Source organism: Bombus terrestris, chromosome 3, assembly GCF_910591885.1.
Source record: "Bombus terrestris chromosome 3, iyBomTerr1.2, whole genome shotgun sequence".
NCBI classification, from domain to species: Eukaryota; Metazoa; Arthropoda; class Insecta; order Hymenoptera; family Apidae; genus Bombus; species Bombus terrestris.
Window position 1 is genome coordinate 18,221,418 of NC_063271.1, and position 23,778 is coordinate 18,245,195.

The following is a 23,778-nucleotide window of genomic DNA, read 5'->3' on the forward strand; positions in this document are numbered from 1 at the left end:
CAGAGAACAAATCATGTTTTAGAGAGTCTCTTTGATAATGCTCATTGTCGTAATTGTTGTAACCACGATCGTTACTTGTTATCGATAGGAATCAGTCTCTTTACTAACTCGAATCTTTTCACAGAGTTTTCATCGGGGAACACGAAGTCGGATGGCGAGACGTGGAAAGAGAAAGGTCGAAATTCTGGATCAGGATCTTCGGCGAATCAATCGAGCACGGACACATCGAACGCGAGATCGAACACCACCACTTCGTTGACCACAACTACTAGCTCGACGTCCAGCACAGCGTCCAGTTCCGGCACAACGATGACCACCACGTCGACAAGAAGTTCGTCGATGTCACCGGCAACCGGTAGGAACAACGCGCAGAACAGCGGTGGAAGTAGCAGTAGTAGTAGCCCGGCACCGACCACCAATTCCTCGTCGACGAGTAGCGGTCACCAGATCGGAACCATGTCGGCACCGCCTGGTCGACAGGTGCCGAAGAGACGCATGAGGCGTCGCGCCACATCGCACTCGCAGGATCCTGCTGAACAGCTGACCGAGATGTCCGTTCGCGGTTTGAATCTCTTTCGTTACGCCTCGATATCCGAGGGTGTCTATCAATGCACTGAGTGTGCGAAGCTCGACATTCAGAAAACGTTCAAGAATAAATACAGCTTCCAACGACACGCTTTTCTTTACCACGAAGGCCATCAGAGGAAGGTATTCCCGTGTCCGGTATGTGGAAAAGAATTCTCCAGGCCTGACAAAATGAAGAATCATATGAAAACCGTGCACGACTGCTTCATGCCGAAGGACTGCGTGATGCCGTTTGGTTTTTTTCTCTCGCCTTAGCGGGCAGTGCGAGGGCGAGGTGGGATGGCGATCGGTCCAGCACGAAGAACGACCACTGAACCAGCGGAAGAGAACACTGGCCGAGGAGAAACGACCGTCGCGACTAGTGACGTCCAAAGGAACTCGAGGAGCACGCTCTCGAGGACGACGTTGAAGCACGTGGCCACCTCGAGGATGCTCTCCATATTCAGGCGGGGGCGTGTTTGAGAAAGCGAAATCTTCTTTCGTTTACTCTGTCGTCTTCTCAGCACCGCCCTAGTCTAGTCATCAGATAGTGAAAATACGTGGTCGTACAGAGAGACACCGATAGAAAAATGAATCAAGTTGTCTTCGGTCTGAGAAAACAAAATATATCATAATCTGTGTGCCGCGGACCAATCGCATAGCCTGTCTCACCCCCGCGATGATCGACTCCTCACGTTGTATTAAAGCGAGGTCGGATTTCCTACGCGCGCGATCAATTTTTGATAGTCGTTTTTAATGGAAGCCCGACGAGTATTGTCTTTTCGGGAAGAAGGGCGACCGACGGTTGATATCGGCCAGTGGAGGAGACTAACGTGACAGATCGCATACAAACACTGCTGAGCGGGACAACGTCGAGTGATCGTGGGGATTTTTTTCTTTTTTCTTTTTCTTTCTTTTTTTTTTTTGAATTAAAGGACAAAGAGAAAGAGATGTCTATACTCGAACGTAAGTGCTCGAGTAGTGCTGCTGTGTACATTAGTATTATATAATCCTTGAACTGTGCAATAGCGGGCAATGCTTGTGGACGATCGATGCCCGGCTGTGTCTCCTTCACTTGCACGACCATCCTGATCGCCATGGTTTTACACATGGAAACGTAAGCCACGTGAAATTTCAAAGAAATTCGCGGAGAAAGCGATTTGGCCAGTCGGAAAAAGAGGAACTTTTAATGATAGCGATTGAAAAGGCTATACTTGTTTATAGGTTTTTATCGTGTAACTAATATTGTAGGCGGTTACGTTTGCGTATGTACCATATATGGGAACCATTGTTTCACAATGTTGAAAGTAATGTTTATCGTGCCGAGTCCGCGTTACCGAAAAGTTCTCTTTTACTAAATATCGTCGCAGTATTTTACGCGGGCGTAGTCTGCATATAAAATTCCAATTTTCTCTTTATATTTTGAGAAACGAAATTTAACGATATTGGTGAACAAATAAGAGGGAGATATATATTCTTGTAAAACTAGCCAGCTTTCTCGTGCCTTTATCAACCGCGTATTCTCTTTTTCTTTTTCCTTTTCTTTTTCTTTGATACGAATGTATCATTTTTAACATATAAAATTTATGTCTAGAGTATATCTTCCTTTTCTTCTTTTTGAAGCAAAATATAACGGAGTAACGTAAGCAATACGATTAGTGTGACTGACAAAGTATCGTATGGGTATATTCCCGTTTTAGATTATACCGTGATAGCTTTAAAAATACTTCCAATGCTTTAACGCACGCGCGATGTTTTTATTTCTTTTTTCACTTCTTTTTGTTTCCTTGTTTTACCCGCTCTTTCGAATTCAGCAGTTCACGTGTGAAACGTTGGTTGTGAATATGTTCTCTCTTCTTTCCAGATATTTTCCAATTTTGCACCTTTCATAGTTCCCTATACATCTGTATAAAACTGTATGCAATCACGATCAAACTAGTTGTTTTCCGCCAAAAGAATGAAATTTGGATATTTTTCCCCTTTGTTTGTATTGAGAAATGTCTTTTCTCAATTTCAACTTTCAAACTTTTTCAAACTTTCAACAAACATTCATCTATGCTTATCAATTTGCATAGAAGCTTATTCGTGCGATAATAACGTGTTTCCAAATTTTTGTCAGTTGTGTTATGTTCTAAAGTAACGAAGAGAAAGATGAGCAGATGGATTGTTATCAAAAGTACAGAGTTTCATAACCAGGATTCGTATTAATATTATTCTAACTATTATTGCTATTTTTCTCTTTTTAATGTTTCCTACGCCTTCCAACAGATTTGATTCCAATGGTGCGTAATAAAACATATTAGTAAAATGTTAAAAGAAAGAAAGGCAGAAAGAAGATGAAAATGTATATTTATCAGAGAGTTTATTAACGGTTCCCTACGAGGCACAGAAGTCTCGTAGAGTTCATTAGATAGTGACTAAAATAGAGAAAAGGGATGAAAAAACATGAATTATACTACATAACAGACCGGTACATGTACAGGTTTTCTGGGAAAGTGTATTATAGTTATTACCAATAATTAATTATTATTCTTACTATTATTATTACTGATTTACTACTACTCGCACTACTATTAATGCAGCAAAAATAATATTATTTTTATTTTCACCGTTACTATTATTTCTATTAATATTATTGTTTGATAAGAATTATTAACTTTTAGATATGGACAAGCACCGATAGAATTGGTTATTATTGCTAGGTATATAAGTTAATAATGCACAGGCAAGCACAGACAAGTTATAAAGAAAGTTATATATACAGGCATAGTATATTTAATGACCCTCAGTTAGTTTTGGGTCTGGACCGTTTGTTTTTTCTCCTTGATTTATTATTATTATTATTATTATTATTATTATTATATTATATTATATTATTATATTATATTATATTATATTATATTATATTATATTATATTATATTATATTATATTATATTACACTATTATATTATATTATACTTTTTTCGTTCATTCGTTCGTTAAAAAATCTGAAAGAAATCTATTATTTGATACATTGTTAACACGTTTTCTTTTTTTTCGGTGTTGGGACACCGCAAAGTAGAAATAGTTGAACGAAATATAAATTTATTCGCGCATATGTACGAGCGTGCGCGCACGTACTTATATATATATATAATATGTATACATATATAATATATGTATATATATATATACATATATACCAATAACTTTTTGGGGAAATGTTCAAACATCGTTCACGCAGTCGAGCAGAACTAATACAAACGAAGTGTTATATTTTGTTCGTAGGAGCAACGCGTTACTATCCCTCCGTATCAATTCTAAAACATAAACCAGGAAAGAAGGAACGAGAGGAAAATAATTCGCCATTCGTTGTAATTTCTACTATTCTCCATCGTTTCGTTATTTTTCAACCTGGTACAAAATAATATTATTCAGCAATAAAATCAAAACATATCATTAAATTAAATGCTTACAAAAATATATTTCTTTAATCGCATAACAATTTTACCCATAGATCTGACATTATAAATCCCTTATTCTACAAAATTTGTTATAAATGGTATCTATTATTTTCGCATTACGATACGTCTACTAAAAAGAACAGCGAATTAATATTTCCTACTTCGTCCACTCTTCCTGCTATTTTCCTTTTCTATAATGCTATAATTCGTTGCGAGAACTTTCGAACGAATACTGAACGGAAAGCAGTATTTTGGTCTTCCGCATCGGTGTTATACGCATGAGAGAAAATGAGCATGGATGTTAGATGTGTGATGTGTATGTCTCAGAATGATGATGATGATGATGATGATAATGATGATGATGGTGATGATTATAATGATAATGATGATGATGGTAATGATGACGATAATGATGATAATCATCAAATCTTAATTATTACAGAGAACTATTTAAAAGAATATATATAAAGAGAAATATATTACGTGAGAGGGAATGTGAACCCGCGTGTGATTTCGTTGCTGTAACACCAGAGAACTCGTCGAGCTTCTCTCTTGTATATCCAGCTCGTACTCGTAGTCGGTATTTAAAAGGACAAAAAAGCAAAAAAAAATATATCATTATATATATATATACATATATATACATATATATTATATATATAGGTGTGTGTATAATATATATATTATATATGATTGATGATCATATATTTAATATAACACATATATATAATTATATATATGTATATATATATTTATATATGTATAACGAAATTGCGTAAATGTAAAGGAAAAACAATGATAACTGTTTAGTTTCCGTTAGCTGAAGCACGAAATTTATATTCGCGCACAATTCTGTTTCTTGCGTCCAATTTATAGTTGTTATTTAGGAAGCGTAACGTTCATTTTGATATTATGCATATACGAAAAAGCACACATCTAAAATACTACCAGAATGCAGAGCACGTTTTGAATTCCTTATCGCTTGTTAATCACTGAAAGATATATTAACAGTTTCGAAGAAATTGTTTCGCAATTTGAGTTAGTGATTGATATATAATACGTGGGATTGATATGTACGGTTATAAAAAATGGGCATCGTATGCAATTTCGATTGATTGCTTGTATTAACGAAGAAAATTATTACTATTTGGAAAGATAAGGTTTGCGCTATACGTATACAGTTGAAGGCTCTAACGTTATTGCGATACCAATGAGTCTTACGAATGAAAAAGGAAATGACAAAACGAATTTCTCAATTCTATGATGTGTGCAAAAGCAATCGAAAACGGTCGTGTTATACTTTTTTTCTTCACTTTCCATGCATTGTGACTACCTTACTTCTTACGTTTTAGTTTTATACCATTATTGTAATAGCTCTATTATAATATTATTACACTATTATATATATTTATATATTATATATATATAGCATATATATATATATATAATATATATGTATATATATTATTGTCATCGTCAAATAACGTTTATTATTTTATTTTTAGTTTTAACTATAACATCGGGTAATTAGGTTACGAGATAAGGTGCGTTAGGCTTTAAAGAAAGCCACACGATTAACACATACGGAATGAGGACACGAAATAACCGAACAAAATGCAAATGCGGTTACTTGAATTTTTCATGATGCAGAGATATTTTATTCGAGCGTTAAATGCTACTGTAGCTTGTGACATTAATGCGATACCTTCTATTACGTTTCCAATTTTATTCGTTGAAGTAGAATGCAAGATATAGATGATATATATTTATGTATATTGTCACGACGTTCTGGCGAATAGACTTATTTATATTTACCATAGTTAAATCTGCACGTTTTATTCATGTGTTAGCGACGTGAGTACGTTTTTTCTTCGCGTAAACCGATGAAAAAGTCGCAACACATCAGTGTCGTTTGTGTCTCCTCGTCTATTACCAGAACCTCGACCCACTACAAATCTTTCTTTTGCTGCGAATAAAATTCGCGGTTTACACGCACGTTTAAATATCTATCGATAAAAAGAAAGCACCGGCAGACGTCTTAAATAAAGAAAAGGAAAAGTTATATACACGCATGTCCACCTGCATTATTATTCCTACTTACTGTTCTTCGACGCTTTAGAAATGGAGATAATGCAAGTGAGTTTTATGAAATTCACCGTAATGTTATAAAGATATACACGCATATACGAAATATATAGGTACCAGTACTGACACTTTTATTTGCACTCGATCCTGGAAGCATCACACGACACTCTGTTTCGATAGAAGGGAGAAGCAGTACATAATTCTATTAGTGACACTAAAAGTAACAAAACGCATACATGCAGGATGTTAGAACTACGAAAATGTACTAATAAGTAATGGTAGATTTTTGCAATAGAAGAGAAGGAATTGTGAGAATTATTAAAAGATATAGACGTTGCGAATACAGAAAAAAATCTATTATATATTATATATAAATACTATATTATATTATATTATTATATATTATATTATATTATATTGTACGTTCGCCCCATTTGAGGGTGGAAGCGCGCTTATACAAACAAACAAAAAAAAGTTATATCATATAACAGTAATAATAAAGAAAATGAAGCTATACGTTCGCACATTATCGTCGGTCGTTGACTGTACATTTAAGTGTACGTACATATGTACCTATTATGATCGATGCCGGATGGCGATAAGGACTATAACAATTTAATACCTATTATTATTTTTATTTGTTTTTATCTAATTGTAGTTTCTTTGTAACTCTTTGTGATATACAACTGCAATACCCGACCGTTTATTTCTTGTATCGATTAGCGCAACCTTCATTAAAGCAAAACAGAGGAACAAACATCTCTCCGTTTAGTCGTTCTTCTCTTTTGGAACTATTCATCCTTTGTTTTCGCGAAATCCGCCATGCGGAAATATTCATTGAACTTAAAATCGACCAAACGGATACGTTTCTTAAATTAATTCTTAAATTATCTTTAAATCCATTCTTAATCAAATTTTTAATTGGGTAAGACTTTTCACCATAATTCAGAGGATTCTTGAATCTTTATCGAAAGAAACATAAGAGCTAAATTACTTTATCGAACATTTCAGGAAATCAACAGCTTTTCCTCCTTTTCCAAGTCCTGCTTTGGAATACTAACGTGGTTTGAATACTCCTGTGAATCTAAATCACAAAATTTCCTAAAAGTTCAGATTAAACGTTGCTCGAACTGATAATAAATTCCAAGACTTTCAGGCCTATTCTGAAGCTACAGACTGTAATATTCCAAAAACTATTCCCAAATTTCAATTTAAAACATTGCTTACACTCGATAATAAAACATTGAAACCTCATTAAATTGTCCTTGTTCCTCGCCTCACAAATTCAAGGAACACAACCGATGACTAATCTTCCAGCTGAATGATACTAACGCTCCTGTACCTGTTCTCTTTCCATGTCTGCCCAGATCAGCTGCCGAGTCTACCGAGCGACATCACGTTCGAGATCTGCACGTCGTCGTCCTCGTCGTCGCCGCCGCCTCCTCCTTCAGCAGCTTCGACGACGGCGACGAGGAGCGGTGAGGATTCGTTCAGCGAAGGAAATACAGGCAGCACGTACATCAAGTCCGAGCGAGTGGTTAGCGGAATGCACTTCCTCACCGACCGGGAGGAGGATCGGGGAGATCTGTTGCTACCTAAGTCAGAATCCGGGGAGGCCGAGCCGGAGGTCAGGAAACAGGTTGGTTGGTCTGCTGCTTTTGATGCTGCTTCGGCAGGCAGTGCACCAGCTGTGCCACCTGGCTTCGTTCAGAGGACGATTATGAGAAGGAGGCGCGGCTTATCACCATGTCCTCGCGGAGACGGCACCAACAGAAATGGGCAGAGCACCAGGAAGCCACTTGGAAAGCTCTTGTCGCCGCGCATTTTATAAGATGTTTTCCATTCGGCTGGTTCAACCATTCTTTAGACTAAGGGCATTTTTGGAAAGTTCGTTAGAGAGTTAGAAGTATGTACTTACAAGTAGATATATATCGTTACATACTTGTTTGATCGCACTAGAGCATCGATTAAAATCTTGTTATAAGAGAGGAGATATAGGGACTGTTCATTGGTGTAGAAGAAAAGGCATAATAATCATTTTAATTAATGATCGTGATACTTTGTATCCAGTTTTTGGGATTGTCAGGTAAATGTGAAAAGAATTTTACGGTTCTGCTTTACGACTGAAAGGTTATTTCTAATTATCTGTTATCCCAACTAGTTGGCAATGTGCATGCATTTTCGCAGACAACCGAATGGAAAGCATTCTGTAACGTTAAACCGTAAAGAGCAACTCTCCATCCGGGCATGTCTTATCTGGTTTGTCCTCGTATCTTTTTCATTAGCGCGCCGTTTACTTTTCGCAAGGAATTCGTTGAACCGCACTTTCTCTATATATAATTGCGCGCGGAGAAGTGGATTTTATTTCTAATCTTGTTTATCTCGGGTGACACCTTTTCTGTCGGTGTATCGTCCGTCCAGCAACACCGCGCCACAGAAACAGAGAACTCGATGACTGCATAAAGAAACCGCAGAACAAAAATACGAGAATATCTCGAATATTTGTTTTTGCCTGAGATTGAACAAATTCATGGTATCATGGTAACTCGCAGCTAAGTTCCAATCCGATAGCGATAGATTTTTGTCTCGAATCATCACCAACACCAGGTCGAAGGGTTTCGAATTCTATACGGAAGGGAATAAACCTAGAGAAGGGAGGAAAAGAAAGATAGGGTGGATACGATCGAGCGCGACGTGATACGATGGGGCGAGCGAGGATGATTAAAGAGGAAAGGGTGAGAGAGGGAGAGAAAAAACCAAATAAACGTTATTTTACAAGCTGCTGGAATACCTCATTCAAAACGACGGTTCCGTAGTCTGCAAGTGGTGCGGCGAGGTGCTACCGTCTCGAACCCGTTGGTACAGGCACAAGTACAAACTCCACGTCTCCACCCAGGTCACCCAACCGGCCCCGCTGTTCAAGTGCCACAGCTGTAACGCTTACTTCAAGTCCCGTAAGGGTTACATTGGTCACCTCAGCTCCCGCCACTCTGACAACGAGAACGACGAGAACAGAGAAGAGCCAGCCAACAAGAAAGCGCGGAAGACCTCGGAAGTAAGTCTTTGAACACTCTGTGCATCGGCGTAATCGCTTCGCCATCTAGCCATACTCCTCGTACCCTGCTTGCCGCATCTAATTATTAGAAAACGCGTTTTATATAAAGAAATGATTTAATAACGATTTAATATTGGTACGGAACATCATACCAGCTTCCAATATGGTACGCTCACAAAACACGAATCTACTATCGATCACGCAATGATCCGAAGTAATGCACGTTAACAAAGTTGCATCCTTAATATGACTTTTCTTCATCGCAATGGACTTGCATTCCAAAAAAAAAACTACAGTTTGCCTGTGTATTTATTAAGGCTAATTCAGATATCAGTTTTCGTCAATTCCAGTGAAATTTAGTATGATACAATTTATATTTCCTCCATCCAAATAATTTTACAATGACCAAATTATGTCGAGGATGATGGTCTAGACGATTTGGAGAATAGGAGGATGAGAAAGTATTTTAAATACTGTCAAGCCACAAAATTTTTTTGAAATTGGCGAGGACCACATCTGAGAAAGCCCTGTATGTATAGTAAGTAGAGTTAGATATCTGTCAGTAGCCGATCAAAAGCACCAAGCATGCGAAAACGATGGAAGAAAAGCTTTCGATATGACACTCCGGTTTGCGCGTGTTTGCCTGTCTGCTTGTTTCGCTCGCGAGTTCTTCGTTCGATCAATCGGATTACGGTCGAAAGAGTAAGGGCAAAAATTGTGAAACGTGCCCCAACAGGTCGGAAAAGGACCAGATTGGGAGCAACAGAGGGAAAAGGAAGAGAAGCTGGTGGCAGACATAATCGATCGGGTGAAGAAGGAGTGCGAAGCTCAGGGTGAAACGGTAACAAGACGAGGCTACTCCAGGCGATCCACCGTGATGAACAGCTAAGGAATGGATAAAGAGACGGATAAAGGGAAATATTGTGCCATATCATCGTCGTACGATGTCTTCTTCGTGATACGGCTCGAAGAGCATCGATCGCAGATCGTTCCCTACCCACGTTCGATCTCTCCGCGTGTTTTAGCCGGTCATGAGCCAACTCTGTACTTTAATTAAGCGATTAAGACACTCGTGTTTAGGGACGCTACTAAGATCAAATTAGGATTAGTTTGTACAGGTGTTTACGTCGGCGTTCTATGCTCAATCGTTATGTAAAAAGAATACCGCAAATCGATTTTCATTGCGACGATAGGATGTAATCTATCGATTTGTACGAGATGTCACTGATAGAAGTAATCTCCTCATCTGTGAAATCTATACATAGCTAAGATAAATTTCTCCCTCAGAATAAAAATATTTTTCATACTTTAAAACGAGTATTTTAGATGAAATTTTACTTTGAGTAAAATAAAATCACGCGTTTTTAAATCCATACTTTAATTTTATCAGATGCAGAAAATATTTTGTATTTTTAGTTTTATACTTTATATGCTTTTATTAACGAAGTGTATCTACCCACTTAAGAATTGATTCCTTAAATTCGGTAATCCAAACTTTATCGTCGTATGCAATTCAGTGTAACATAATACACAAAATGCGTACAAATTTCTATTGCTTTTCGTTCAGAAACGCCAAAACGAGGATGTTACTTGTCAGTCATCGTCCGTATTTATCGATATTCTGGCTTGACGACATTCAAGTCAGGTTGTTGTCTCACGAAATCGTCGTACGATCGATCTATGTTCTGTTGCATGCATACATGCAGCGTAACGGCGGATACGCGTTTCAACGGTGATGGAGAGACGGGCGTTGGCAGGAATGACAGGATCGATAATGATGATCTTCGATCGCCGAAACGAGGACTACAAAGCTATCTAGTCATAATACACGCGCGGCCGCGTATATTTTTTTCATATCCTAGACGACCGCGCGTTGATACACAATAACAAAACGTATTTGCCGGTTCGTACGCGCGATTCGAAACTATTGAAACACGGGGCCTGGAAGTCGCGTCCATGGCTGCTGAGTCCGATAAGCGGAATGAACGGAGCGTATACGCTGTTCTCCTCGTTAAAATTCTCGATCGTTGCTCCATATCGTTCCTTTGATCTCGATGGGTTCCGCGGATCTTAATCGCAGCGATACGCGAACAAAAACGCGAAAGTATATCCGGTATGTAGCAAAGAAAAACGGTATTTTGCGTCGCTCATTGTTGCGACAGTGTTTATCGCTTTGTTCGATCCTGTCTTAGTAATGCCGGTTGTTGGAATTTTTTATTTTTGTTCAAATTCTTGAATAGTTTTATACTTATCGTTAGGGTGTGTCTCAGAACAGTTTAATTTTCTGAGGCGAGACAAACAATTGGAAAACGAATAAGGAGACCCTGAAATTAAATGGGACAGAAATTGAATAATCCTTTACCTTTTATACTAACAGTTTTAAACGATAAAGATATTTATTCTTTGAAGAAAAGATCGACATTACTAATATAAGGTCAGCGCGATCGTAATTAATTAACGCGAGATGAATTGCGATTTGAGCCTGAGAAGCTCTGTCGACGGGAATCCAGTGCCAAATATATATCTTCCCAGGCGTACGATATATCTCGTTGCGTATAGAAAAAATATGCGAAATGTTCACTACGATACGCGATGAGAGCGATCGTTTGCTCAAAAGTGCAACTGTACTACTAAATTCCTTCGGTTTCATTCGTTACTCATTTTGTTACATTCGACGTGTGCAGGTATCGCGTGTTATATCGTGATCCGCGTAACCAAGTGAGTACCTTTTTCCGTGAAACGGACACACAAACGGACGCTGCGTGCGTGAACGTCACGCGTGAAATTCATAGAAATTATATCGGTATACGGGTATTGATACGTATAGATTACCGCGAATGACGTTCACGAAGCTACCATCCGGGAATAAAATTGAATGTACATTTCCAAAACAAACTGATCTTCAAAACTATGTTTTATAACGTGCTCAATACGAAATTTTATCGTGTATAATTTCTCATTATTTCGGCGCAAGTTTCTGTGCTTAAATCACTCGAGGTAACTATAAATCATCTTTCCTTGGGAAGTACTAAATCCTTTTACAAGAGCCACAAGTAGCTTTTAAATTATTTTTCAGAAAATTGCCATAAATTTCAAATCTAAGAAACTTTCGAATATAGATAAATATTAATCATGAAAGATTTTTATTAGTTTTGAGAGATTTGAGAATTTTGAATTAATCTGCTGAAGGCACGATTCAAAGAGTGGCCTAGTTACTGCTGCCACCATAAAACTTTATTGCTGAAACGATAGTGGAGAACATCGTATATAGCGATAAAAATTTCTTTATAGCGACAGTATCAAGATACGAAGGTCACTGTTAGTTCTTTGGATAAAATGATGTGTTATATAATATGGTAAAGGCTCTTTAGATGAATGCAAACACTAACAAGTTCATTATAGCTACACTAAAAGGATTTAAAACGGCCTTCAATGACCACATTCAAACTTCTTTATGTTCGTCTAGAGATTTTTCAACATATATTTCGCACACACATGCAAAATACATTGTTTAATACAAACAAAGAAAGATGTGTATCGTTATAGGAAATATTTGTTAATCAAATTTTTCTTTAGCTTCTACAATTATACAAGTATTAGGTGACAATAGTTGCCAGGCCACCTTGGGTCATACAAAGAATCTTTCTCTTTATCTTATTTTACAACAATTATCTACTTAAAATTTGATCCATAGTATATAACAAGTATGTTTACATAAAGATTTTATTTCTTATCCATCTTGAATATATTGCCTAAACTATAAAATTATGCGAACAAGAGCATAAATCTTAAGCCTAACATTGGCTTAAAGTTTGATTATAAAATCTAGTTATAAATTAACACTTGATATTCATATTTGGAGAATCATAAAATTATTGATTGTAAATAGAAATATTTTACGGATACATTATTCCTGTATGTAATTCGTTTTTCATCGTGTACAAAATTACGCGATGCGATATACACGCACCTGACACACTCGGACAGGTTAGTTGGGCACGGACTAGTGTCGCTAGAAGAACGGTAGATAGAATGATAGATAGATGAAAATATATCTACACGTACACGAAGTACGAATAAATATATTATAATGCGCACTGGCGATAATTTACGCAAGAGCATTATATATATTAATCTTGCTGAATATTCCAAGAAAGTCTGTCCATTTTTTCGAATGTCTCGAAAGTATTTTAATCTCTATTTACTTGTTGCGTGTTATACGGCGCAACGGCAGAAGAATGAATTGCATTTCACTCGAAGTTTTAAACACACGATTACATTTTAGAGTAGACCGTGCGTGGACACATAAACACGTACGTAAACTGACTAGTAGTTAAGTTCGGTGCTAATCAAGAAACGTGTATTAATTATACACGCAATTTTATTACAAAGACGATTGCATCAATTATGTTTTTTCGGAGCGAGCGAACAGGCTTAACTCTTTGGAGAAGAAATGTAAATTTATCTAGCCACGCCAAAAATCCAAGATCAATGGCATATATGCTTCACATGTATAACATAACCTCCAAAGGGCTAATCACGAAAGAGGCAACTCTCTTCTGCATTGCGCGCGGATTTTGCACGTAATTATGTACAGGCGCGTATTTGCCAGCGAATCTCTGATCGTATATCACAATTCTAATCCTATATGTGCATAATGAGACTTGCGTGCACACTACGACGTGATTATGTACGAGCAGAGGATAATCGACTTCTGACGAGGTAAAAACACGAGGCACGAGCCACTTTTCGTCTTCTTTTCAGATTCAGGATAATACATTCGTATACTTCTAAGTAGGTATATTACTGGATGTGTTTTAAAGAAAACGTTTATTTGAATATAATTACCTATCCCTAACTGATCTACCAAACTCTTATAATTTGTTACGAGTGTTTAATTAATCATAACCTTTAACGAGTTAATGGATCAGCTAGGTAATATACAAGGCGTAAAAGTTAATATATATTTGCGGGTACTCGAGAAGAAAGACTTAAAGCATTACAGCAGTAATAACAGTGATTTCACGTTTCTGGGACGTCTTAAGATAAAAAGCGCGCAGGTCGTGCCATAATTTAATGAACGTTTGTCTCATAATCTTAGTGCGTCCCATTGCGAGTGAGAAATACAAATAAATCATTCAGAGTTTAGAGGAAAGTGATGCTCGTAGATGTCTCACGGTACACTTTGCGAAGCATCTCGTATTTTGTGCCAATCATAACGTTTTAAGCCGCCCAAAGATCTTTAGATCTTCCCGCTTGTACAGCTGTTCTATACATATATGTATTCCAAAAGAAAAGAAGAATAATAGGTCCAACGAACGTATACGATCCATTTGAGAATTAACTTCGGTAATAAAATTTGAAAGGGTATAGCATTTAATATAGATATGTGTATATGATATTACGCAAACCAGTTTTATGCACTTCACTAAATAATTTTACTTTTCTTGTCTACCCTCGCTATAAAAATTTCAAACCTATTATTATCAATCGTCTTCCTCGTTATTATGTTGTTTTATACGCGATATATCGTGGCATTAATACAGATATGTATATGTATATGTATATTATAATCAATAGGTATTTGTGTATAAATGATTTGTAGTTGGTTCCCTCGAGCAGAATGTAAGTGGTAACCAAAGTGACCTTTTTCTTCTTAATAGGAATGCGTGTTAGAAAAAGGAACGTTGATTTCGATCGGAAGGATCAGTAGGTGCGACAGGCAAAAACAGGCGGAGTTCATTCGATCGTTCCGTCAGATCATGTTTTCTTTAATAACAAGCTTCTCCTTCGTTTTATGCCACAGAATGGTCATTAATACCGTTGAAATTGCAAGAAGACGAAAAGGTGGCTTCCTCGACATATTGCAATCTTCCGTATTGAATCTTAAGTGTTACTAATCGTAAGATCGTAAGGCTGACCTCCTATGTCTAATGTGACGATTCAAGTTGAGAATATTCCGAGGAGATAAATTATTTATTTGTTTACGATAACGAGGCCGTTTGTGAATCGTATTTCGGGTAATTCGTATAGACTCGAAAAACTACCATTACAGTATGCAGTGATGATGACCGCCCGAAGGTGCGACCCCGTCTAAAAGTGCACGAATTCCACGAGTACGTATGTACTATATAATTAAAACAGAAAATATAACAATGACAACCATAGTACTTACGACAACGCTAATCATCTGCGATGAATGAACATTACAACTAACGAAATCGAACGTATTGTGCATTGTATGTCGGGAAAGAAATAAAATCAAAATGAATCGATTGACATCGAGTCTTCTCATTTATGTAACCTCTATCTTTAATAAAAACATTGTAATATTAACTAAAGTATAATTATTTACTGATTATTTTTACTTTTTTTTGTTTAGATTTAGATTAGATTTATATTTATTTACATATAGATATATTACGCATAATTTATACTTTAAAAACTATTATTTTACCTTTAAAGGTATAGAAAGAGATTTTTCGAATGTTCTGCTAATTTGAAGAATGCGTAGTGTTTGGGCATATCTTCCACAGATGGCGGTAGTATCGTTCATAAATTTCGGATAAGTTTCCTTGCTATCAGAACGTATTCACCGTGTTCTGTTTACAGTACTGCGGTCGCGTCCATCATCATCACTAGGTACTAGGTACGCTCGTTTTCCTGCTCCTACCATTCAGTATTATTATGTCTCGCACGATTCGTTGGTGATGTCCAAAGGCGTGGTGCATTCGCGTATTTTCGAAAGCTACTTCGCGTGACGATTGATCTCGGAAGTGGCGGCCGACCAACGATACGCAACAATGATTCCGTGTTACGCGACGATCTATGTTCTTTCAGTGGCCGTATTCGGTGTCAATGCTTTTCATGCGAAAGATCCGTTGGCGCATCACGGAAGATGTGAACCGATTACGATCAACCTATGCATGAATATTCCGTACAATGAAACGATTATGCCAAATCTAATGAACCATCAAAAGCAAGAAGATGCTGGCCAAGAAGTTCATCAATTTGCACCCTTGGTCAAGATGAAGTGCAGCCCTGATCTTCGTTTCTTCTTGTGCACGGTGTACGCGCCTGTATGCACTATCATTGACAGAGCAATACCTCCGTGTAGATCGCTATGCGAGAGTGCACGAGCAGGGTGTGAACGATTGATGAACAGTTTCGGCTTCGCGTGGCCGGACAATCTCGATTGTTCTAAGTTACCCGAAAACGGCGGTCCTGAATTATGCGTGGGTCACAACGAGACCACACCGCCTGAACCCTCGCCACCGGTTTATACACCACCGCTTATGCCTGTACCTGAATTTCAACCGTCCTGGACCGGAGGACCAAAACCGTACGGTAGCGGATTTATGCTCGGTGCCAGGGATTTTGGTTTTGTTTGTCCAATGCAGTTCAAGGTCCCGCATGAACTTGGTTACTCGCTGAAGGTCGGCGACAAAGTTGAGCTTAATTGCGGCGCTCCTTGTGATGGAATGTTTTTCACCGAAAGGGAACGACGTTTTTCAAGGATTTGGGTTGGCACTTGGGCCTCCATTTGTGCAGCTTCTTGTTTTTTCACTTTCTTGACGTTTCTCATTGACACAGATAGGTTCAGGTAATTGTATTCATATTTATTTATAATAGATTATTTAATTAAAGTCATTAGTTAAAAGCACAGTCTTTTAATTCATAACTTGCAATTATGAATATAAATTATTGCCTATACATGGTTGTTTGTATTATGTGGTATGTCTTTATGAGATATATATTATAGTAAATTTTATTACAATACAAAAATATAAAATTCTCGTATTAACATGATATACACATGTATAACTTTCCTTGAATATATTAGTTAAAATATGTAATAATGTTATATTATATTATGCATATTACATTTATGTGTAGGTATCCCGAAAGGCCAATCATTTTTTTATCAGTATGTTACCTTATGGTAGCATTGGCATATGTGATTGGTTGGGCAGCTGGCAATTCTATTGCCTGCAGAGAGCCTTTTCCACCTCCTTTAGATATGAGAATTCAAATGGCATCAACAATATCCCAAGGTACCAAGCATGAATTGTGTACAGTACTTTTCATGGTGCTTTACTTTTTTGGGATGGCATCCAGTATCTGGTGGGTCATCTTAACATTGACATGGTTCCTAGCTGCTGGATTAAAATGGGGCCACGAAGCAATAGAAGCTAATTCACAGTATTTTCATTTAGCAGCTTGGGCTGCTCCAGCAATAAAAACAGTTACTATCCTAGCATTGGGAAAGGTGGAAGGTAAATAATCTAAAACATAAGAAGAAATTATTTTTAATATAATTCATTTACTTATTATGAATGCATTACTTTATTTTTATAGGAGATATATTGTCTGGTGTTTGTTATGTGGGCCTCTGGAATGTTGAGGCTCTACGTGGGTTTGTTTTGGCACCATTATGCGTTTATCTAATCCTTGGGACTGCCTTCTTATTGGCTGGATTTGTTTCTCTTTTCCGTATACGTACTGTTATGAAGCACGATGGTACAAAGACTGACAAACTAGAAAAATTAATGATACGTATTGGCATATTTTCTGTGTTATACATAGTTCCTGCATTGATTGTCATTGCTTGCTTATTTTATGAGCAAGCATATTTTGATCAGTGGATGCTGACTTGGAACATGGAGATGTGTTCAAGGCCTGGACCACAATCTTTATATTCGATGCCGTGCCCAGTTGGAGAGCGTACCCGCGATGTCGGGAGGCGGCCAGAATTTGAGGTTTTCATGATAAAATATTTAATGGCTATGATTGTTGGTATAACAAGTAGCTTTTGGGTGTGGTCAAGTAAAACATTGACTAGTTGGCGACAATTTTTCAATCACATACAAGGACGTCGTGCTGAGGCGTACGTTTAAAGACTTGACTAGTTTTATGCAACAAAAATGGAAAACTTTTGCCTTTCTAATTGAATACCACGCTCAAATAATACATAATCAAATTAAAGTGGAAAAATATACATTTTGTTGCATCTGAAATTATTCAATTTATATAATGTAATGTTACTAAATTTGATTTAGTATGAAGAGATCCGAATGATGCATTCGATGAAATATGCATTTTTATATTATTTTTGTATCTTATCAGTGCATTATAAAGAGTAACAAAAATTATACAAATGTACTGTGCCAAAATATTTTTTTATCGAGATGATTGTATGCTTCTTTAAGATATTTGTGAATCTTTCTATTGTATTTTTATGAGAGTTGCATAAGGTCTGTATAAAATGTTAGAACTAATCATTGCTTAGTTTACAAGTATTATTAGATGATTTTTGCATCATATTTTAAATAATAAATTCTTCCTGTTTGCATTAATAGAACTCATAACTCATCACAACACAATAGCTCATCATTTAAATCATTTATAAATGCTCTGAAGAAAATGTGTTCAATGTTTATAAGTGTTTTAATACGCATTCTGTTTTAATATGCATAAAAAACAATGGGTACTATTATGTGTCATTATAGCTTCAAATTTCCCTTTTTAGGTTTGATCAATAAATTGAAAACAATTACGCTTACTAAACTCGCGAACAACTTTTATATTTTAAAGAAACAGTTTGAGAAACATTTTACAATATTTAATTAAGACCTACAAAAATATTCAAAACTTTTCTACTCTTAACATTGAACAATTTTATTAACGATCTTCTTATGTTTCTTTTTTGTTATTGCATTTAAAAAAAGTTTCTCGTTGTAGAAAACAATTGAGGCAAGCATAACTTTGAAATATATAAAATTACATAAACTGTAAGATGTGTATTACTCTAGGTTAATTGCATTGTATATATACTTATATACGTTAATTTTACTATGTACTATAATATATTTTTCAGAAGTTATGTACATAAACATGTTTGCCAAGTGATTGGCATTTTCGTATGTTTCCTATGCGTAATCAAATCTCGAAGGGTTCGATAACTGCGAGCTGAATAAAAAAAACGCAGTAAGGATTTGCGTATCGGACGCAATCATTGTTCCAATATAACTGATCAATTCGTCCATTGAAACTGCCGAGCTTTTGTGTATGTCATGTATTTACGGCGATTAATAAAAGAAAAACTTATTAGCAAAAATATTGTAACTACAACTGCCGTACTTATAGTAGATGCGCAAAGTATCATATATGAAATATACATGACGTTGTGTAAAGTAATTACAACTATTATATTCTTTATATAATAAACCTGAATATATATACATAAAAACAAATGATTTATATGTGTATGTAAGTTTATTTAATCAATTTGGTTTATAAATATTTAATTACAAAATATAGATAGGTGCAAATCATACAGTATCAAGCAAATAACTATTATAATCAATCACAGAGTATTATTGCTGCGTATTTTTTGGTGTATTTTTTGGTGTATTTTTTGGAGGTTTAAGAAATCCTATTTTTCTTAAATATCTTACAATAAATGGTGTTACACCTGCTGTTATTGGAAACCGAAGAGGTGCCATGAGTTTATGAAAACCATACGCAACCAAGAAAGTTGACGTATTACCAATGACACCACTTATTGTCGCATCGTCTACGTTGAATATAAAGAGAATGATAGGCATTAAATCTATACCTCTGAAATCAATATTTCTATAATTAATGCATGAAATTATTTTAAATACGAGTAATATATAAATTCTATTTTTTCGATATTTATTTCTCGAATAACCTTAATGTTTATATTTTATTAGAGGAGAAACCAAATAACATTTTGTAAAATTAAAACTTTTAAAAGCGTCAACGCAAAAGAAGCTTATATGTAAAAAAAGTAGATTATGCAGAAACGAACCTAACTACTGCTACATAACAAGCACCAAGAGATATCAGAGAAATTGTTGTATGAAATATGCAAACAGTAATCCCATACTCCTTTACTAATGTTAGATATTTATCTGTCATGGATACACGCTGTGTAGGTGTAGCCACCTGCTGTTTTGATGGTTCAGATGCTTTCGTTGAATATCCCATATTGTAAATGTATTTTGGCTTAAAAAGTGAATTTTCTGTGACATGGTTTGTTAGACCTGAGTAACAGATTATAATTTTTACATTATTTTCCTCGTCAATAAGAATTTTATAATAATTATTGATAAAAGTTTACTACTAAAATACATTTTGTAAAAAATATTTTCTCTTTATGTAATTCCTACACCACATGCAGAAGTTTTGATTTAGACCATTAATATTCTAATAAAAAATATCTTGGAAAATCATTGAGAAAATTTGGCTTCATGGTATTCTTACTAACTACTTTTATTCAATTTTACTTGAGGTAAACGAATGCTTCGATAATGAGATTTCTGCATATCCTCGGCGATGTATTTTCCGTCTCTAGCCCATTGACCGCCTGGCATGTTCAAATGCGTTGATTTTCCATTCGAGCAAAATGGTTTCGGGACGTTGCTTTGCATCGATCCATTCAAACTAACTGCTCCAAAACAATCGTATGAATCTACATGTGTATCACTGGAGTTTTCCAAACCATTTGAACGCTCTGTTGGTTTTGATAATTGTTGCGAAAAAAATGATCTACAATCACTCTTGCCATATAATAGTATCGGTGCAGCGATGTCTCGTGCCCTTTCAGGTGTAAATCGCCCGGTCTCATTAGCAAATATTTCGGAGACGTTTGTAGGAAGCGATAGAGTAGGAGGATCGGGATACTGACGGACACTTGTAAAGTGAAGATTTTTCATGCGATTTTGATGAACGGCTGCAAACCGGATACACTGTATTTTGCCTAACGATGTGTTTGCTGAAAAAATTGTCATCAAAAGAAATCAGATAAGAAATGACAGTGTACTGAAAAAAAAGAAATAAAAAAATTGTAAGAAATCTGTTAAAATATTGTTTTTTTATCATTTTTATCGTTATATATACTAAACTGTTTTCACGCATCAAACTTCAGTTCGTTGTTAATTATCATGCAACTGATACAATGGAACAGTCATTGTGAAGATGTTTATCATTATTATTGTTCCTGATGAAATGTATGATTGCAGTATAATATAATCACAGTAATAATGTATAAGATATAAAAATAATATAGAGACATCGGTTTCAATCTGCCATTTCATAATAATACGAAATGTTATGAGAGCATTATTTAATTTAATTGATTTCAATTTTTAGAGATAGTCGTAACAGACATAAATTTGTACATAAAAGTAAATCATAAACTTCATACCTGTATGCGAAGCCTGTGATAAATTCGTCGATAAATAGAAGTTACTGATACGGGATAATGCCATCTTAAAACCTTCAGAGCACTTGTAAGCAGTGGTTCTGTTGATATATTATACAACACTGTTTTATATAGACATAGAAAGTAATGTATAAAGATATGCCTGTTGAAATATATAAAAGATAATCTTACAATGCAATCTCGATGGAACTGCTTAACCCAAGGATAATTCAGGGTTTATATTTCTTTAGCTCTGCAATATAACACACAATTATAGATTTCTCGAATATTCATTGGTCTCTTAAGAAAATTCAATAATGCAAAAACGTCATACAAACCGGTTAATACTTTCTCCCTCTCTATATATAATAACACTGAAAGACACGTTATAAACTATTAATGCATATATGAACTAATAGTCATTTTTGCTACTTATTACTCCTATTTTACGTCTGCGTACATAGCACACCGCACGCCCTCTGTCATTCGTATATGTGTTTAAAACCAGAGTTGGTATTGACATTGACAGGTATTGATTATCAGGTGTTGTTGATAAAAGTTGACAATTATTAAAAGTAAACAAAAAAAATATCGTCGTGGTTAATTTTTATTGATAACCGAAAACAATTTTCGGTATCAATACTAATTACTGGTAATTAGAAGAACTTTGATCATTTGTCATCATTGGTTATTCGTAATTAAAATCATGTAAACTAAACTATTAATTCTTACACTACAACTTTTAACATTTTTATAACTATTATGATATTCGGTTTTAATTATGAGCAACGTACAAAATAGACTATCACCATCATTACCATTGAACAACGACAGGAGAATGATATACAAAATATACATATAACAGATTTACCACCTTATGGAACTTTGTATTGCATGTCCTGAAATACCGATCGTACAATATATTTGAGATTTCATTGTGCCATCTACTATTTAGAGCGGTGAATATTGGAATTATCATTGTTGTAATATTATTCTATGCTGAGACGATAAAGTTGGGAATGACATTAGAATGATAAGAGGACTTTAGAGCTTCTAAAATTATGACACAAAAATACTTTGAATGATATACAGTGATCAATGGATAGTTTGCAAATGGTCCTTGATAAGAAAGATTACAAAATAAATAGATATAATAAAAAAGTTCATATAAATAGACTTCTTAGAGATACTAAATATAATTTCTAAATTCACTAGTTCCAAGTTATGATCTTCAAGGTCCCTATTTCAAAATCCAATCGGATGTACCGTAAAGTCTTGTCCGGACGTGGTATTTATTTCGCCTGTATCACAGTTAAATATCTTGATTTGCTACGTTTGTAGAAGTAATAAGATTCCTGGAAGCAATCAATATTTTGGTGATTAGTATCAATACTGAAGTTTATATACATATTTATGTATATTGTTAAAATGTGTTTAAACAAAGACGCTAATGACACGTTTTAATGTTTCGATCGTTTATGCTTGTACATTAATTATCGTCATTTCCTCGACCAGTCTTAAAGAATGTTTCACGTTTGAAAAATGTATAATGTTTGCATTTGTCTTGCATACATCATAGAAACTTGATTTTCTATACATATTCTAATATGGGTGTGTGCATTCTGGACGCGTAGGATCTTGATTTCAAATGAATAAAATGACTCCTAATGTGCATATGGTGTAAAATGACGTAGCCGATGTGTTAAAAAACTAACTTCTATGGAATTTTACTTCTAGTACAAGAAGACGTTCCACTCGTACTATTATTTCCATAGTTTTCGTTGAACTACGTCCTTGTGAAATTTGTTGCGAGGACTGAAACGCTTTAGCTTTTACATTTAACACTGGCGCAAAGTTGGGAGCGCCGTTGAACGTAACTCTCGATTCCGATAAAACGACTTGCTTTGCGCAACAATACATCGTACTTCAATAATGTGCTTCATTTATCGTTATAATCGCATTATCGACATTCCATTAATCCGACGTTAATTAGATTTCACCTTGATGCTGTTTTCGTAATATTTATCAAGCTGTAAAGTAGAAAAGTTACGATCGTTCGTTTACGCGGGAACTGTACGAACGATGTTTTACCATGCGACATCGCTGCGATAATATGTCTTTGCAGTTGCTAATAGGAAAACAAAGAGAGAAATATGGTCGTAGCGGGATCGTACGGTAAATTGTCGCTCGTGTGCATTCCGTCTTACTTTGCACATTGAAGCTTCGCGAAATGAATCATCGATGGATTTTTCATCTTTTGCGGAAATCAATCTTCTAAAGGCTAATTTACTTACGCTTTAGCGTGTTATTACATTTGGTCGGTATGACGTATGAGAAAGTTTTTTATGTTAACGTCAACGGTTGGATGTTTAAGGAATTTTGAAATGAGAAATGAAATCA

The 23,778-nt window shown here is 35.7% G+C and overlaps 3 protein-coding genes across 15 annotated transcripts in view; 2 read left to right on the top strand and 1 right to left on the bottom strand.

The window, feature by feature from the left end:
- Positions 1-15,428, top strand: part of LOC100651941 (protein tramtrack, beta isoform) — a 45,301-nt gene extending 29,873 nt beyond the window's left edge. For 7 of the 10 annotated variants that reach the window (XM_048404348.1, XM_048404352.1, XM_048404347.1 and 4 more), the window contains exon 5: positions 125-6,853. In XM_048404348.1, the coding sequence (XP_048260305.1) occupies positions 125-840 (716 nt within the window). In that variant the 3' untranslated portion in view covers positions 841-6,853. Of the gene's footprint in view, positions 1-124; positions 6,854-7,461; positions 7,734-8,873; positions 9,150-9,885 lie in introns of those variants that run through there. The other 3 variants (XM_048404354.1, XM_048404356.1, XM_048404355.1) reach the window with 3 other exon arrangements.
- Positions 15,429-15,713: 285 nt separating this feature from the next.
- On the top strand, positions 15,714-19,402 carry LOC100644081 (frizzled-7-B). The gene is made up of 3 exons (XM_003402773.4): positions 15,714-16,752; positions 17,046-17,425; positions 17,508-19,402. The coding sequence occupies exons 1-3, from the start codon at positions 15,953-15,955 to the stop codon at positions 18,044-18,046; spliced, it is 1,719 nt and encodes a 572-aa protein (XP_003402821.3). The 5' UTR covers positions 15,714-15,952; the 3' UTR covers positions 18,047-19,402.
- A 3-nt stretch (positions 19,403-19,405) lies between these two features.
- LOC100644197 lies at positions 19,406-22,215 on the bottom strand. Of its 4 annotated transcripts, none has more exons than XM_012319273.2 (7): positions 22,197-22,215; positions 21,717-21,752; positions 21,571-21,631; positions 21,382-21,479; positions 20,443-20,949; positions 19,984-20,218; positions 19,406-19,769 (listed from the first exon to the last, which is right to left on the bottom strand). In XM_012319273.2, the coding sequence occupies exons 4-7, from the start codon at positions 21,443-21,445 to the stop codon at positions 19,526-19,528; spliced, it is 1,050 nt and encodes a 349-aa protein (XP_012174663.1). In that variant the 5' UTR covers positions 21,446-21,479; positions 21,571-21,631; positions 21,717-21,752; positions 22,197-22,215; the 3' UTR covers positions 19,406-19,525. The 4 variants fall into 4 exon arrangements, with proteins under 4 accessions (XP_012174663.1, XP_048260714.1, XP_003402822.1 ...); XM_048404757.1 differs by lacking the exon at positions 22,197-22,215 and adding an exon at positions 21,839-22,163; XM_003402774.4 differs by lacking the exon at positions 22,197-22,215 and having other exon boundaries at positions 21,717-22,163.
- Between the last annotated feature and the right edge of the window lie 1,563 nt (positions 22,216-23,778).

Coding starts and splice junctions, on each gene's coding strand:
- LOC100644081 (XM_003402773.4), top strand. CDS start 15,953: ATGATTCCGTGTTACGCGACGATCTATGTTCTTTCAGTGGCCGTATTC. Junction 16,753..17,045: donor ATTGACACAGATAGGTTCAG/GTAATTGTATTC, acceptor ATTTATGTGTAG/GTATCCCGAAAGGCCAATCA. Junction 17,426..17,507: donor AGCATTGGGAAAGGTGGAAG/GTAAATAATCTA, acceptor TTATTTTTATAG/GAGATATATTGTCTGGTGTT.
- LOC100644197 (XM_012319273.2), bottom strand. CDS start 21,445: ATGGCATTATCCCGTATCAGTAACTTCTATTTATCGACGAATTTATCA. Junction 20,219..20,442: donor AGTAAAATTGAATAAAAGTA/GTTAGTAAGAAT, acceptor TCTGTTACTCAG/GTCTAACAAACCATGTCACA. Junction 19,770..19,983: donor TGTTATGTAGCAGTAGTTAG/GTTCGTTTCTGC, acceptor TATTGATTTCAG/AGGTATAGATTTAATGCCTA.